The 16,014-nt window shown below is 39.8% G+C and overlaps 3 protein-coding genes across 4 annotated transcripts; 1 reads left to right on the top strand and 2 right to left on the bottom strand.

Moving 5' to 3' along the window:
* Positions 1–4,730: 4,730 nt before the first annotated feature.
* mmp21 (matrix metallopeptidase 21) lies at positions 4,731–9,424 on the bottom strand. The gene is made up of 7 exons (XM_075457010.1): positions 9,285–9,424; positions 8,289–9,178; positions 6,534–6,673; positions 6,306–6,447; positions 5,943–6,200; positions 5,668–5,840; positions 4,731–5,036 (listed from the first exon to the last, which is right to left on the bottom strand). The coding sequence occupies exons 1-7, from the start codon at positions 9,422–9,424 to the stop codon at positions 4,731–4,733; spliced, it is 2,049 nt and encodes a 682-aa protein (XP_075313125.1).
* A 336-nt stretch (positions 9,425–9,760) lies between these two features.
* Positions 9,761–13,136, bottom strand: uros (uroporphyrinogen III synthase). 2 transcript variants are annotated; one of them, XM_075457012.1, is made up of 10 exons: positions 13,096–13,136; positions 12,540–12,614; positions 12,334–12,417; positions 12,139–12,235; positions 11,942–12,016; positions 10,864–10,938; positions 10,673–10,756; positions 10,455–10,540; positions 10,269–10,367; positions 9,761–10,166 (listed from the first exon to the last, which is right to left on the bottom strand). In XM_075457012.1, exons 2-10 carry the CDS (start codon positions 12,600–12,602, stop codon positions 10,020–10,022), a joined length of 810 nt encoding a protein of 269 aa, XP_075313127.1. In that variant the 5' UTR covers positions 12,603–12,614; positions 13,096–13,136; the 3' UTR covers positions 9,761–10,019. The 2 variants fall into 2 exon arrangements, with proteins under 2 accessions (XP_075313127.1, XP_075313126.1); XM_075457011.1 differs by lacking the exon at positions 13,096–13,136 and adding an exon at positions 13,025–13,046.
* A 317-nt stretch (positions 13,137–13,453) lies between these two features.
* On the top strand, positions 13,454–15,968 carry bccip (BRCA2 and CDKN1A interacting protein). Its single transcript, XM_075457714.1, has 7 exons — positions 13,454–13,647; positions 13,969–14,043; positions 14,131–14,211; positions 14,319–14,405; positions 14,501–14,688; positions 15,046–15,214; positions 15,441–15,968. Exons 1-7 carry the CDS (start codon positions 13,507–13,509, stop codon positions 15,609–15,611), a joined length of 912 nt encoding a protein of 303 aa, XP_075313829.1. The 5' UTR covers positions 13,454–13,506; the 3' UTR covers positions 15,612–15,968.
* The last annotated feature ends 46 nt before the right edge of the window (positions 15,969–16,014 follow it).

The following is a 16,014-nucleotide window of genomic DNA, read 5'->3' as shown; positions in this document are numbered from 1 at the left end:
AGCAACCCAAGCTGCTTTACATTTTTTTCTTTTCCTTGACAAAGGATGCCACGGCACGTATGTCCCCTGTCATTTTCCCAGGCTCGCAATGGAGGTGGCAACCTCTTCTGTGTGATCAAGCGTAGGGACAGTCTGTGTCCCTCCCCTCTTGACCTGCAGTTGCCACTCAGAGTGACATTGCCAAAAGCCCCTTGTTTCGTCTCTAAAACTCCTCTTCAGCCAAAGGTCAAGGTTCAGTTTGCAGCGGGTGGGAGAGATTCTTCTGCCCCATATGGAGGAATATTAGCAGTTTATTGGATAGATTGTTTTTTTGGTATGACAAACGTATCCACCTACACACCCACACAATTTATTTATCAGGTATTTAGTCAATACCAAAATGCTGCATTATGCATGAGGCTACACAATGCTTAATTACACTTGCATGATTTGGATCCCTCATTCAAATTTGGTTGTTTGATACATGGACTATTCTCAAGAGAAAACATGTAATTACTGTACAATTTCCATTTGGCAGAGAAACTCCTGCTTGCATGTGTAACCAGGAGGGAATTTAAAGTCAAACATACTTGTTCTGTAATCTAAAAAAAACTGCCCGTATTGCAGACTGACACAATTTTCCGTCACACAAAGAGTTTCTTCTTCATCGCGGCGTAATGAGACCATACAATCTCGGTTCTTGTGAGTCTATTATAGAAACCTATTTACTTTTCCACTACATTAAGGGTCCTTAGTGAGGAGCACATTAGAACATGATAAAGTTTCGAAAATATCGATTTGAATTTTAACCTGAGATGGAGTTGTGGAGTGAAGGCATACGTGTTTTTTATTTTTGTTTTTTACCTTTAAATCGAAGCTTCTTCATCTGGGGCCAAAAAGTGAAGACAAAAGGACAGTTGGGAGGGACACATTGAGTGTGAGGGTACATTGAATGTGTGGTTGTCTATATGAGAATGAGAATGTGATAATTATAGGGGTGTGCATGTATTTATAACTGTCAGCATATGTTTGTGAGAGTGTGTGCATCCGTGTGTATTCTGGGTGTATTTTGTGTTTTGCTGGGTGAGGTGTGAAACTGCTTGATTCTTTTTTTTATACCGCTGTAAACAAGCCAGAGCCTTGTTAACTATGCCGCTCAGAGTTAATGCTCAAAACAACTTTCAGCTCAAAATTGGCTTTTCAGGAAAGTCGGAATTCCATGCTTATCACTGTGGAATATATGCTGATCCACACTCAGTGTAGCAGCGGAATCTTTGGCAGCTGCAACAAGTTCCCTTTAAAATAGAGTAAAACACAGCACACAGTGTAAGCCTATTCTGATAAATACTGCATACAGCCACAACCTGCCCTTTAAGAACCCACCCACCTTCGTGTACACTTAAGCATTTCCACGGTAAGTCTCTGATAACAGGGGGCACCTACATCATTCTGCTCTTAAAATGCATCTGACATATTATAGAGCTCAAATAAATGCAAGACTGACACTCACTGCAAAGATGTATTCCTTAACAAAGAGAGACTGACAGCGGTGGGTCCACAGGGCAGTCATAAGGGGTAGAATTAGTTCCCGTGTGTTGAGGTTGCCCTCTACTGGCCCATTGTTTCAGAACACAGAGGATGGGTGATTCCCAAGACCCCCCAAGACACAAGGAAATGCGACTGAATTTACATTTTAGTACAGCAGCACCTACAGTATGATTGCAAGTATGAGCTTGTTAAAACCGTAGAATATTTCTTTTAAGTTACTCTTTAGTTTTTATAGATTTATTCTTTCTTCTTAGTTCTTATTTGTTAGGATTTTATTTTAGTTCTACTCTACAAGTTGGTTTTATTTGGTTGTTAGTCATTAGATTTTTTCCCCCCTCTCCTTAATCAAGGAGTCCTCACTACCTTCTAACCACACAGCCACTTTATCAGGAAATATCCTGAAGGATGTTGTCAGCGTTGGCTTTGAAGCTACAAATTTACAAGAGAAATGGGGTTTAAATTGGTTATTCCTTATTTTGATAAGGTTACCACTTTTGCAGCAGAGTAGGCATTGAAGATTGGAAGGCTGTCACAGTGCTGTGTGAATAAGGCATAACACAGTTACAAAAAGAAAAGAAAAAACAAAATAAAAAAATCTAATTCAACATTCCCACAAGGTGTAAAAGAAAAATCCTGGAATTTACGGTGCACATCTTTGCATGAACACACTGAGAGTATCCTTGAACTCCGAAGATGCGACAACAATGATATTTTTGAAAGGCCAGAGCCCACAGACAAAAATCCTCACATTTAAATGCGAAACATGACCTATGCATGCGGCAGTTTGTTGAAATAATCCCCGGGATAAAAGCAAAAACATATTACTGCTAGACTCTTCTTTGTAATAACTTTAAAAATCATTTTTCCACATCACTGAGACGGACTTGTGTCAACAGCACTGTACGTTATTTTCATGTCTTTAAATAATTAATCCAAAATTTGATATTTTAATTTGTGACATGTGCTCCAATGCAAAACATGGGGGGAGGGGGGGGGGGGGGGGGTATTCAGCTGTTGGGGACTTGTGTGAATAAAAGTCCTCCAATTGACCTCCAGGATGCAGGCAATGTGTGGAGCTTCATAATAGGATAGGCAAACTGATCAAAAGCCTATTCGTCTTTCAGTACCAAGTAGGACATTCAAAGAAATTATTTTATTCTGAATTACATGTGTTACAGTGACTGATAACATCCTTGTATGTATTGTAATAATCTTCATTTCTAAGGCCAGACATGATATAAATTCTGCATACTTAAAGGACTCTCAGAAATTTCAAGAACCTCACAAGAAATGAAATAAATCATCACAGAAAGAGAGCAAGCACACATCTTCAGTATCAACATCTGCACACGGGTATTTACTTGTATGCTCTTTATATTCCCTTATAGACTGTGTGAGCAGACATCTCTTGATATCCCTCTTCTGTAGCTTAACTCGCCGTGACATTTTGTTCCTTAGCCTGTAATTGATTTCTACTTCAATTTATTAATATTGCCAATGGAGCCCCTGCAGCACAACGCTAGTTATCTGAGTCCCACCAGGAGCTTAATCTCCTAATATGAGCTGAATTAATAAGAGTGTTCAAGTAACATATTGATTACACAATCAATGCCTGTTTCTGTCCATTGCTCTGAAGTGATTACTGTAAAATATAACAGCATTAACTATAAGCAGAGCACCTTTTTCAATAATTTTCCTTCAGTCTAGGTTTCAAAAGGTGTGTGTAAATTTCTAATCCAACTTCTCAGGGAGAGATTCAAGGAAATGCATCACTAATTGTTGTTTTTCACCATATCAATGTTGTTTTTGATGAAGTTTACAGCATATTGTTCCCAATCAACTCAAAAGCATGTTGCACAGTGAGAGATGAATCATGAGTGCACAGAGGGGATTTGTGTGTAGTGGGAGTAGCATGGTTTCCATGTCACGTGATATTCGTTCATGCCTGCGGTCAGTTATGGATTGGAGTTTCTGCAGGAGACTTAGAAGAATGTGATCATTTTAGTCATTCAGCACAGCTATGGTGTCAAATAAGCCAATGAGAGTCCATTGGAGCTATCTCTGCATTTTGATCATCATCCTTGAGAGGGTATGGACATAATATATCTCTCCCTGCAACATACCATACCATACCATAGAAATTGTGGAATTTGAGTATTGTAACATTGATTTTTCTATACCATTGCAACTAAACAGACAGATGCTTTCCATAGGCTTCTCTCTAGGCCTGAATAATTGACATTTTTACACATACCACCGCAAATACCTTTATACTGTCATTGTGTCTAGCATGAGAAGAATTCCCTGATATACACTCACCAGCTAAATTATTCAACCCCCATGGTGGTTGTTTGTCTATATCCAAGAGAAATGACTCTTCTACATTTTTTTTCTATATAAAACATCCCCCTTTCTTTGTAACTGTGTCATTCATAAGCATTATTTTAAAGAGTGTAATTTAGTAGGTCATGCTAAAGAGTCCTAAACATTCTAAACAGCACTACATAACACGGCGTGTGAAAAATGCAAAGGAAGAGACATTACTTTGAACATTTTAATTGGTGATAAGTGTATAATTTTTGTGTACAGTTTTTAGTTTAAAAAAAGGAAAGGACCTCTATGCAAAGGTTTGGGCACCCCATGAGATTTGGCTTCTAAGAGATCTTCTACTGAGATCTCTGACCTTAATTAGCTGGTGAGGGCGATTGCTTGTTCAGAGACATCATTAGAAAAGGCCACGTGACACCAGTTTCAAAGCTTTCAAATTATAATGACTCCTCAGACCTTGTTACAACAATCAAGAGCCACGGGGCTCCTCCAAGCAGCTGTCAAGTACTCTGGATATAAGCAGTAGAATACCATAAAAAGATGGAAAAATAAACAAGCTTAAAACATTGATGAATGCTGTTAAACACAGAGCTGGATTGTTTCTAAATAATCCCTAAATGTTTGTTTGATTAATTCAGACATGTTTTTATCTTTCATTTTTTTGCAGGGCATATTTTTACTCACTCAGCTTTTCACAGCCAAACTTCTGCATCGCCTTAAAGTTTTTTTTTTCTTTTTGAAAATTACACCGTCAATTTTACAAGACAAACAAAGAGAGGACAGATAATGGATGTCTGCGAGCATATGGAAGAATGCCTACCAACAGGTTAATCAGGAGACTACTTCTGTAGATGGGTGTAGGATCTATTACTGCCTCAGCGGGTTAGTTTGAGTGCAGTAGGATGAACGTCGCAGATGTCAAACCATTGCTGATCCACCTCCTTGTGTGGTAGCAGGCCATTGCGTGGCAGAACAGGCTGGCGCCAACGACTGCGGCTGCCTACCACTCGCCAGAAATGTGTGCCCTTGAGTAGAAAGATGGCGTTGTGGCTGTAGGAGAAGTAGGCAGCATCAATGTTGCCATCTGGATGGTCTCCACTCTCCATTGGAGGGAAAACATCTCTGATGTTTTTGGGAAAGCCTCTTGCCAAGCTGTTGGCTTCCACACTGAATGCATACACCTGTTTGAACAGATAGTTGTTTTCTCTCTTAAACAGTCTAAAATCAGTCTAATTACAACATGCAAACGAACCACAGAGAAAATGGAGCACTTTTATTTGCTTCAAAGCACTCTCTCACAATGTAAAGAAACAATTAATTACCTTGGGTTCTCTCCAAGACTTTACTTATTGTACAACCACTTGCTCCAGTATTCTTAAATTACAAATGGAGTGACACTTAAGCTATGGTGAGATTTATGTGAATTAAATGGGGAAGAAAAAAGCATTGCATATACATTATGCAAAGCAGTTTTATCAGAAACTCCCTCATGCATGAATGAAATGTCTTGGCCAAAAACTTGTCATGTATTGCAGTGCACTGTGGTCCGAAGTCCTGCAGTGTTTTACACTTTGCTTACTTAGCAAATCTTTTGTATTTAAAAATACATCTTACAGGTCCCTCCCCCTCCCTCTGTGCTGTGCTTCAGCTCTGCCACCGAAGCCCGTCCTTGCAATGGAGACTGACATACACACATGCTTGTACACATTGTAGCCATAGAAGTAAGGTGACAGTTCCAAAATCTGTTAATATTTCACACCCAGGTTTTGACTCGTCGGTTTCATGTGACAAAGAAAAGTGTATTATTCTTACTTGAGTGTTTTTGAAGAAATAGATGTGGGAGTCCCTCCTGTCATAAAAAGCTGTATCAATGGGGCTGGGCACCCCTGGGAAGCCTTTAGAGATTAATCTCGGATATTGATGACCTTCTGAGTCCCGTCTGAAAACCCGATCATTCTCATTATCATACCTCCAGAATTTAGTACCTGTAAAAACAGAAACAACTGTCAACAAACATCTCTTCATAACCACGTTACGAGAGCCACACGATCACTCACTTTTGGATAATTGCATAAATCTTTACCTACCTTTGAAAAAGTAAACAGCATCTCTTTTTCTGGACCATATGTGTACATATGCATCCACTCCATCTATGGGAATCCCATGCCAGCCAATCTGCAACGCAACTGGATCACCATAACGCGTTCTATTATTTCTGTTCTCATACAGCCAGTACCAGCCATCCCTCATGAAGTATGTGTTGAAGCGGATGACCACCTTCCCAAAGGGTGTTTTCTCCTTTCTGATCCAGTCGAATACTGTGTTGAACCGACCTTTACAGCCACCTGTTGTCAAACACATACACATAAGGGCAGGTAGGTTCTATGTCAGTTAATTCCAGAAAGTCTGAAAATGAAGTGTATCCACTAGATGGTGCAACAATCATGTACCATAAAGATGTTGTATAGCTTTTCTGTCCGTCCAGTCCATCTCAACTCTCGACTCATGGGGCAGATAGCTTGGCTGCATTATAGATCCAGGCCTGTAGATGTGGGGTAGCCCCAAAACATGGCCAATCTCATGAACTGCAACCTAATGGACACGAAATTTAAAGCGCTGTTACTAAACTTCTCATTATCCTCCAAAACTATTTCTTTGATCGTCTTTCACATGCTTACTTTGAGGAGGCTGATTCCACTGCCGGCATTGGGGCCTGTGAAATGCTCATCATCATCAAAGTGTATGTCACCAAGGAACCAGGCATGGGCAAATTCTTGACCGGTGCCATCAAACTTCTGATTGCATCCCAGATGCCTCCCTGTGTGAGGAACATTATTTGACACCGCGGGCAGGTATAGTGACATACAAAGCTCCATTGTGAAAATAATGCAGACCTCTGCTCTAAAAAACATTGATGATATTGATACCATAGCTGGATCATTTCAAACATTTGACATATTTTTGCTTTTTATCCTCGAGTAGTAAAGCTGGAATTTAGTGTGTACTTATTTTCATGAACATTTTGAGTAAGTGTCGAAATAAAATATAAGAAAACTTTGGAAAAAAAAATGTTGTAGTCCTGGGAGGTTGAATAAGACAACTGGACTTATTTCTTTTTTGGTCCTTGAAGGTTTTTCACCTCTCATCTGAAAACTTTCTTCAGGCTTCCCTTATTTGCCGACAGACAAGGGAAGCCATTCACCAGAGAGGCCACACTGGGACTTCCTAAGATAAACAAGGAAGGAGTCCTACTAAGACCCATCAATAAAACAATTCCATCACAAACAACACTGCTAAATCCATCACCTCCATCTTTGCGCCTCTGGTAGAAAACACGTTACATCAACTATAAAACTCCATTGATTTAGTAAAGAAAATCCAGCATCTGAAATTGACTCTTGGAGTCTTTTGATGTCACCTCACTTTTCACATGTGTTCTCAGAGCTCGTGGAGAAACTGGACAAAGCGAGCGGCATAGTATTTGCAGTGCAATATAGTGAGGAGTGCACAGAGCTTTATGCCAGGGAAAGTAAACAACTTCTTCACAAGCGAGTGACTCAGCGATCCACCTACACCTCAAATAGAAGGGACAATCTGTTGAGGGCAGTAATGTACACATTCTGAACAGGGAAGACAGGTGAGTTTAATAGAAGAGTTAAGAACCTTTACATAGAACCATTTATAAAAAAACTGGAGAAACTAAATTCAAACAAAGGAGATGGTCACAGTTATCACCTCGTGAATGCTTACAATGTAGTTGGTTTCATAACCATTCACATCTTAGATCTTGTGACCAAAACAAGTTTGGTCAGGCAGGTTACAACTAAGACTTCAGTAACACACATGTGACCTGAACAACTCTCCAGCTACGAATGTTCTTTCAACATCTTATATGCTTGAAGTTCCTCGTCAGCCAGTTAAAACTGAGGTACTTTTGGATGAGAGGTGAGCTGTTCTCAAGAACCAAGAAAAGTCCAGTTGCATTTATCCAAACTTTACAGATTAACATGACATGGATGACTCAGAATCTACAACATCACACAACATTGTATATCTTGTTTTACTACCAAACTTTACTTGCAAACAACATGTGTGATGAGTGTCAAGTCATTCAGCTTTGTCATATTGAAAGAAGAGATCAACTTTAGGACAACCTACACAACCAAAATGCTTTGTTCCTATAAAGGCCCATATCCAGCAGTCAAAAGCAGATTGTTCTGCATAGGTGCATTGGTCCAGATTTAGGTCCCATAGTTGGTCAAAATGCAGCCCAAGCTAACCCAGAACTCACTATCCTTTCCTTAGTTTCAGCCAAGTGTTCTAAGTGGGGCTACTTTCGAAGAGATAGGTTTGAAAAGCCAAATGTAAAGTCTAGCATTCCCCCGATTTGCACAGAAAGGTATGCTGCATTTTTTTTATTAGCTGAGGCTTACCTGTGCCAAAGCCCAGCTTGATATCGACATCCTCCAATGGCGACCTTGTATCCTCCGCAAATTCCAGTGGCGACACCTCACTCCACATCCTGAAGGCCAGCCTGAAGATGTACCTTTGCTCTTCAATGGTCAACTGACTGCTGTAGCCTTCTCCAATTAGCCTCCACTTCAACGTGTTCTTAGAAAAGGCCATATGACCAGTTTCACTCAAATCTCTCTTCTGCCTGCTGCTTTTGGACACAAGATCAGCAAGTTGACGCTTTCTACGCCTCACTGCTTCACTCTGCCTGGTGCTCACACTATTATTTCCCATTTTACTAACCTCAAGGATGTCATGTGAGCTGTTTAGAGATGTAATATTCACAAAGCCTTTCGTAATATTCATGTTTGTGTCATTTGAAATGCCCAGGAGAACACTTTCTGTCTCATTGAAATTGAATATGTCATCTTCAGAGGAATTAGCAGAGCCACTGATTATGTTGCTTGCTGTGCTGTTGCTGTCAGTCTCATTAAAACCATCACTGTGGTTGTTCTCACTGTCTGAGCCACCAATATTCTCAGGTAGTTCCAGGGTGTTCAGGTCTATCTCCTTGTCAGGGACTCCACATCTTGGTTTGTTCATCGCCTCCTTGGTGGCCTCGTCAAACACTCCTGTAACAGGAAGACCTGATACCTTCTGAAACTCTTTCAGTGCTGAAATAAATGCTTGGTTCTCAGTTTGGTTGTTGTTCCCATCTTTATCCCCATTTTGAGGAGAAACCCTTGAATGGGGGACAGAGTTTCCCTCCTGTATTGAGGCTTCAAAGTTATCCAGGAAGTCATCACTGAAAAACGTGTCCAATTCCTCAGACTGGATCTGCTCCCAGTTAACTGGCTTGATGAAGCCATATCTAGAGAGAAATAACTTAAACAAGATCCTAAAATTAATCATTATATGATCACTCTATGAGATGTTAAAGTTTGAAAAACTCTTGAAAATTTACCTCTGCTTTGTGCTCATCGGTTATAACAGGAGCTTGGTGAGAATTAAGCGTCTGCACATCGGAATGATCCCGGTTGTGGAAAAGTTTCTCTGCATCAGTTGAGATAATGTTCGTCAAAAAAAGCAAAAATATCAGCTGGATAAAAGTCAGCATCGTGGCGTTGGTTTTCTCCCAAGACTTTATACAAGAACAAGGAGCAGCCCAGCTTTATAGGCAAATCCTGAGTTTATCCACGCCCATCTAAAAGGTTGCCCACTTTCCACAAATCTATGTGAAAAGTAAACACGTCTTTACCGTCAACACAACTGATCAATTTGCCTGAACCGAATGGATGTGTTATTCATGCCCCAGTGGTTTTAACTGGGCTGTCACTGACCTGCGGAGGAAGGTGAAACCTTTACTTTTGTGTGGACAATAAAAGTGGTTAAGGACCATTGCAAACACCTGTTTTGAAAGACAGTTTTACAATAAATAAACACTGATAAAATCTTCGTTTTCACCACACTGACATAGTTTTATTTTCAAAAACAAAATACATTCACTTTAAACAGAAATAATTCGAATTCTGCTTTTCCCACGATAACTCTTTTGATTTTTGTGGCACAAATTGTAACATTTTCTCAGTGCAAAAATAAGTGCAGTATGTGACCAACGAATTTGCAATGAGCAGTAAAGTAAGACACACAAATAGCAACAAATGCATACATATTGCAGAATTAACAAACAGAAATGGAAAAGGTGGGTGGATTTATGATTCAAGGCCTACAGATGGTCCCTGTAGAGCCTTGGCTATCGCTGCTGCCAAGTGTTCAGCTGTTGGCTTTTCTGCCGTGCCGCTCACACAGAGGCCCTCTGCTGTCATCGCGTCTTGTGTCGTCGGCCCTATGGCTGCAAACTGGAAAAGAAGTCAACAGTCAGAGGCATTGAAGATCTGTTAGATGCTTCAGATCCACGCATTACTCAAGTCTTTTTGTGTGTGATTATGTGGAGGCTGTACCTTTATTTGAGTCAGCTGTTCGCCGGACAGCCTCCGTACCACTTCCAAGCAAAACTTTACCCCTGAGGGACTGAAGAAAGCTATGCTTGCTGGAGTTCCCTGTAAATGCACAAACAAATGAACACTTGCTTTATCTAAAAGCCATTTTCTAAGATATAATATGTATTTTTTTTCTTTTTTTTTTACCTGCTCTTTGTAATAGTTCTTCAAATTTTTCTCTAGATCGGGATGTTCAGCAGTTTGATAGACAGTCAGTGTCTCTAGGGGAACTCCTGGAAACAAGGAAACGGATCCCCACAGTGATAAAGGTAGTGCAATTATTATTTTATAATTAGTGTAACCCCAGAGGGTTCTTTTATTATCTTGAGTTTTAATTGTGAGACACAATAGGGGGAAATGCTTACCATTTTCCTTTAAAGCCGTGGGCAAGACTTCTCTTTTAATTGAGCCACAGGGGAAAAAAAGTGGCGGGATATTTGTGTCCTCTCCTGACAAGACAAGAAGTAGATATAAGGTCATATTAGTATAAGAACAATCATAAGCTCTCCGTCACATTAAAATGTGAAGAATGAGGGCGTAGAAAGTCACACCATACGTTCAATGATAACGCGTGATAAGACATCCGCTGTGCCGGTGTCTTCGCCCAGCGGGTTCAGACCCAGATTTCGTACTGCATAGGACAAATCACAAGAAGGACAAAGATTAATATGTTTCCAAAAAATTCAGAGTGCTGTGCTGTACATCAAAACAGAATGAAATGCTTTGCATATCATTTACACCACATGTTTAATTGATTTCTAACTAAAATGACATATGAAATGTTAAATTTCCTGTTAAATTTTCTTGAATTTCCTTCGGGATCAATAAAGTATCTATCTATCTATCTATCTATCTATCTATCTATCTATCTATCTATCTAAAACCGACTAGTGTGAGGACAATAAGCACATTTAATCATAACATTATGATACGGCTGAAAACTGATACATTTTTCAGGGAGAGCCTTCTGCATGTAATACCACACCATGGCTTTTTGGAAAGAATTTAAACTGGCTTTCCTGTCGTAAAGTTAGTAGTTAGTAGTTACCCATCGAAAAACGTTTGGTGCATTATGAAAGAAAAAATACCACAGATGTGGCCCCAAACTGTTACTGCAGCTGCAACCTTGCATCAAGTAAGGAGAGATAGACATTTTACTTTACAAAGCACAGCAATTAGTCACCTCAGGTTCTAAACACTTACAGAGAGTTGTTAAAAGAAGACGTGTTGCAGCAGAGCAGTAAGCTTCCCAACTTCCCATCCCAACTTTTTTAAAAATGTGACCGAGATATCAAATTATCATATATTTGCTAAAAGGACAAAATTCTGAAGTTGAATTTGTTGCAACTAAGAAATCGACTCGTAAAAACACTGACAATTAGGAGGTCGACAGGCACTAAAGAAATGAGGTAAAGCACCTGCTCGTTCTCTATAAATCAAAACCGTTGGCTGTGTGTTACAGGAAAGCGTCACTTGTGTATAACAACTGGGTGAAGGTAGTCAAATCACTTCACAGATGTATGTGAGCGCCAGGTGCCTCACACACTCTGCTGTGATTAGAATTGGTTTACAAAGGAGCACAATGCACAATAAACCTTAAAGAGAAAAATGTGTTGACAGATGTGACAACTCACCTAATGCTGCAGTGGCCTTCCCAACCACATAAATTGATTTTGTGTTCCATTTGTCTTTCACCGATTTGTTCCATTCTGAAGGAATGAGAATACTATGTTGGACATAATTTCAAGTCTCAAACTGTATATCAAGAAATGTAATACACAAACCTGATAATAAACACATTCTTGTTTCTCCTCTATGTATATTCTCTCACCTCCTTTTCTTTCTTCTGCTTCTAAACACATCTTCACAGCCTCCACCGCTCGTGGACTAGTAAATATAAGGCCACCATGTTTTTCCGGTTGGAAAAGCTGGGGAAAAAAACAAAAAAACAATAATAATAAAAAAATCTATAAATATATAAATGAAGGACACGTATCAATTAATTTACTGTAACTATGGAGATTACCTTATCTGACAAGGTGTTCAATGAGACAAACTTAAAAGACAGCACGGGGATTAGGGTTGCTTTGTGCCCATGTGATGCCAGCTCCTTCAGAATCAAAAAATAGTCATTCAATTTCAATAAGAGCTCTGATGATAACCTGGAAGAATACATGATTTAACACAGTTAGTGTTTTAAAAAAATGGTGAATTTAGGGAAATGGTTTTTACCTTAATGTAAGGATCAGGATCAGACTCTCCTTCTCTTGGCTCTTTAAGAAGCAATACATCCATCTTGGCGATGTCCTTACCACACGGAAAGGGTAGGACAAAAAAATATATACAACTGAATAAACAATACGAAGTGAATTCAAGACACTGCTTGTAAAAACTGAGACAAAGCTGCAAAAGCACTGAGGACAGTGCGGGTGGAGGCTCGTTCAGATCAACTACACCCTAAAACTGTCACATGCAACTTGCTGATAACAATGCTGTTGAGTCATGGTTATTGGGCTGCTCATGAATTGTAAATAGGAAATAGTAATGTCATACTCTCAGCTGAACCTGCATGCATGTAACCATAGCTAATGTCTTATGTCGGTCTGTTGATGTTTACATTAGCAAGACACCGTGGGTGACAGATTAGCCGCAGTAACCCCCCCATTCAAAGAGCCAGTCAGTGACTTTAAGTGATTAAAACTAATAATTGTGTCTACCATTGGCAGCGTGACGGTACAACCAACAGAAGAAGGTTAAAAAGATATATCTATGCACACAATTCAAGTACCTTGAGTTGTTCAAGGAGACGACTTCCTCTTCAGTCGAGGAGGGATGACCAAATATTGTATATCTGACTTATTTCCGAAAACATGTAGATATTACAAAATATATGTAAACTATCGATTTAAAACAATGTAAATAATTATGCCACATAATATAAATAAGTGTGTATCACAGTGGAATAGAGATTTGACATAATTTAAATAGCTCCAATCCCCTTTTCATTAGATGGTTCTTTCCAAATCACAATGTGCAACGAGCCGACATTGCGGCTCCCGTAGTTACTTCAATAAACGGTCAGCGTCATACGGTGTGAGCCATAATGGCGGCTCATTAGTTTTAGCTTCGTTCCTGTATTTTGCTGCACTATAACCTTTGCCCCGCCCACTTGGAGGACACACGTGTTTCGTCTCGCAGCATGGCTTCATCTGCGAAGAGGAGAGCAGTCGGTTTGGGTGAAAATCCTGAGGAAAATGAAAACAGTTCCGATGAGAATCCAGAGGAGGATGACGATTCCGGGGAGGAAGACAGTGAGGCATCAGAAGACGAAATCAATGAGGTAGAAGAAGGAACATTTGGTAGAACTTGTAATTGGCCTTGTAATCAAGCTAGCTGGCTAACTCAGTTGTTGGCTAACGTTGGCTAGGAATTTAGCAAAACATTATTTACAATAGGAGATCTGGCATACTGAAAGGTTGAACACTATGAAACAGAATCTCCTGAATAACATTACTTCATTATATTAGCTATTCACCATTCAAACATACGTTTCGTGAATATGTTTGAATGGTAAACAGTTACTGCATGCCTACTTTTATTACTAAATATAGTTGGCTTATTCTTTCCTTGTTAACTTTCTTCTTGCTGTGATTACTTTCAGGAGATCGTAGTTGATTTTGAAGCCCACACCATATCGTGCAACGACTTCAATGGAATAAAAAAGCTTTTGCAACAGGTTTGGGGCAGTATTTTTATGTTTATGTGCATATGTTGGTTGTCGGCGTGATGTCGCTGATGACGCTTGTGTCACGTTTGTACACAGCTCTTTCTGAAGGCTCATGTAAATACATCCGAGTTGACAGACATCATCATCCAACAGAACCACGTTGGAAGTGTCATCAAGGTGAGTTACTCCTCATTGTGATCTGGTCTCAAATGTAAAACTGACTGTTGAGTTTCAGCATTTCTTTTCTTTTCTTTATTTTTTTTTACATGTTCACTTTGCTCCAGCAAGCTGAAGTTCCAGAGGACAGTGACGACGATGACCCGGATGAAGTGTTTGGCTTTATCAGTATGCTCAACCTCACAGAAAGAAAGGTAACATCTTGCACAGAAGTACTGTTCAGGAAGTTAAAAATGAGAGGGTTCTTCGTGTAAACTCTCACGGCACGTCTTTGGGGTTGCTTTGGCAGGGCGTGCAGTGTGTGGAGGAGGTCAAGGAGCTGATTGGGGACCAGTGTGAGAAGAATGCTCCCCATAGTGTGACAGAGCAGCTGGAACAGATCTTCAGTGACACGAGCAAGCCTGTGGGGCTATTGCTGAGTGAGCGCTTCATCAATGTACCTCCACAGATCGCCCTCCCTCTGCACAAACAGCTCCAGTGAGTTCTACTTTGTCTGCTTATACCTATTTTGTGTGTTTTCTCATTGTGTACGTTGAATATGTGTTGTTTTGTTAGCATATGAGAACAGGGACAATACCACAGGGAGACGCTAAGCTATTATGCTTTTTGAATGTTATTACACCGTTACAGACAGCCCACGTTGATTTGCCGCTGTATTTTGCATGGTCTGGCTTTATTAATAAAGAAAAAATACTCCCCATAAAGTATTTACATTTTTAGAATATGTTGTATCTTCTGAAGCTTGAGCACAAGAATCAAAAACGTCTTCAAAGTCCAATCTTTTTGAAAGCGTGGTGTGCAGGAAAATATACTTAATCTAATGATGTCTTTTAGGGAAGAATTGGCCGAAGCTCAGAGGACAAATAAGCCCAGTGGGAGGTGCCACTATTGCCTGATGATCAGCAAGACCTGCAAAGAGGCAACCAAGAATATTCCAGCCAGAGGAGGAGTTCCCAAAGACGAGTACATGTTCATTAACGCAGAGGAGGAATTCTTTTATGAGGTGAAGTCAAATGGATCCAGGCAGAGTCAAATATTTGTACTGAATGTTTAATAATGTACAGGGCAGTCGTGACTAAGTATCTGGTCAATAACTCTTTGCCTCATCCTTTAATCAAACATGAACTTCAGATGAAAGTTGTTAGTTTCAGCTGCCATTTGAGATGCCAGCCTCAATGTTTACTCTAGTTATTCTATAGTCTTGAGCTTTGTCTGTGTTGTCCCTACAGCAAGCCACCCTGAAGTTCCACTACTCAGTCCAGGAGGAGACAGACCTTTGCTTGAGTGGCAGATGGTCATTTGACGACGTACCAATGAAGCCTTTCAGGACCGTGATGGTGATCCCCGCAGACAGAATGCCTGCTATTATGGACAAATTGAAAGAATTCCTAACTGTCTGAACCATGTATTAACTGGAGGCACCTTTGCAAACGCACCGAGGACCTTCAGGTTCAATTTATAAGTTTATCTAAAAGAAAAAAACGTTTTGTACTTATAGCTACAGTAATGTCCTGTAGAGAATCGGTAGAGAATTATAATTTTTTTTTTTTTTTTTGTTTAAACTTACTCAAATTTCCTTGGTATCGATACTTGCATTTTCATAAGCGCTTAAGAATCGAGTGACTATAAATAAGACCTTTAAGAAGTCAATTCTTGGGTTATTTGGCTAAAATGCAATTAAGCTACTTGAATTCCAAGTATTTCTGTATATTTCTTTTCACTGATTAAGAAGTTATTAAATAATGCCCTTTCACGTTTGTAAGTCTTGTTAATCTGGTAACAAATTGAGTTTGTACACCGTGC

This window comes from Odontesthes bonariensis, chromosome 23 (genome assembly GCF_027942865.1).
Source record: "Odontesthes bonariensis isolate fOdoBon6 chromosome 23, fOdoBon6.hap1, whole genome shotgun sequence".
Lineage (NCBI taxonomy): Eukaryota > Metazoa > Chordata > Actinopteri > Atheriniformes > Atherinopsidae > Odontesthes > Odontesthes bonariensis.
The sequence above is the reverse complement of the archived record's forward strand: the minus strand, read 5'-3'. Positions and strand labels throughout refer to the sequence as shown.

Coding starts and splice junctions, on each gene's coding strand:
- mmp21 (XM_075457010.1), bottom strand. CDS start 9,424: ATGCTGACTTTTATCCAGCTGATATTTTTGCTTTTTTTGACGAACATT. Junction 6,201..6,305: donor AGCTATACAACATCTTTATG/GTACATGATTGT, acceptor GTTTGACAACAG/GTGGCTGTAAAGGTCGGTTC. Junction 5,037..5,667: donor ATTTCTTCAAAAACACTCAA/GTAAGAATAATA, acceptor CTGTTCAAACAG/GTGTATGCATTCAGTGTGGA.
- uros (XM_075457011.1), bottom strand. Junction 10,757..10,863: donor ATCACGCGTTATCATTGAAC/GTATGGTGTGAC, acceptor TTGTCTTGTCAG/GAGAGGACACAAATATCCCG. Junction 10,541..10,672: donor CACGGCTTTAAAGGAAAATG/GTAAGCATTTCC, acceptor CCTTGTTTCCAG/GAGTTCCCCTAGAGACACTG.
- bccip (XM_075457714.1), top strand. CDS start 13,507: ATGGCTTCATCTGCGAAGAGGAGAGCAGTCGGTTTGGGTGAAAATCCT. Junction 13,648..13,968: donor CAGAAGACGAAATCAATGAG/GTAGAAGAAGGA, acceptor GATTACTTTCAG/GAGATCGTAGTTGATTTTGA. Junction 14,044..14,130: donor TAAAAAAGCTTTTGCAACAG/GTTTGGGGCAGT, acceptor GTTTGTACACAG/CTCTTTCTGAAGGCTCATGT.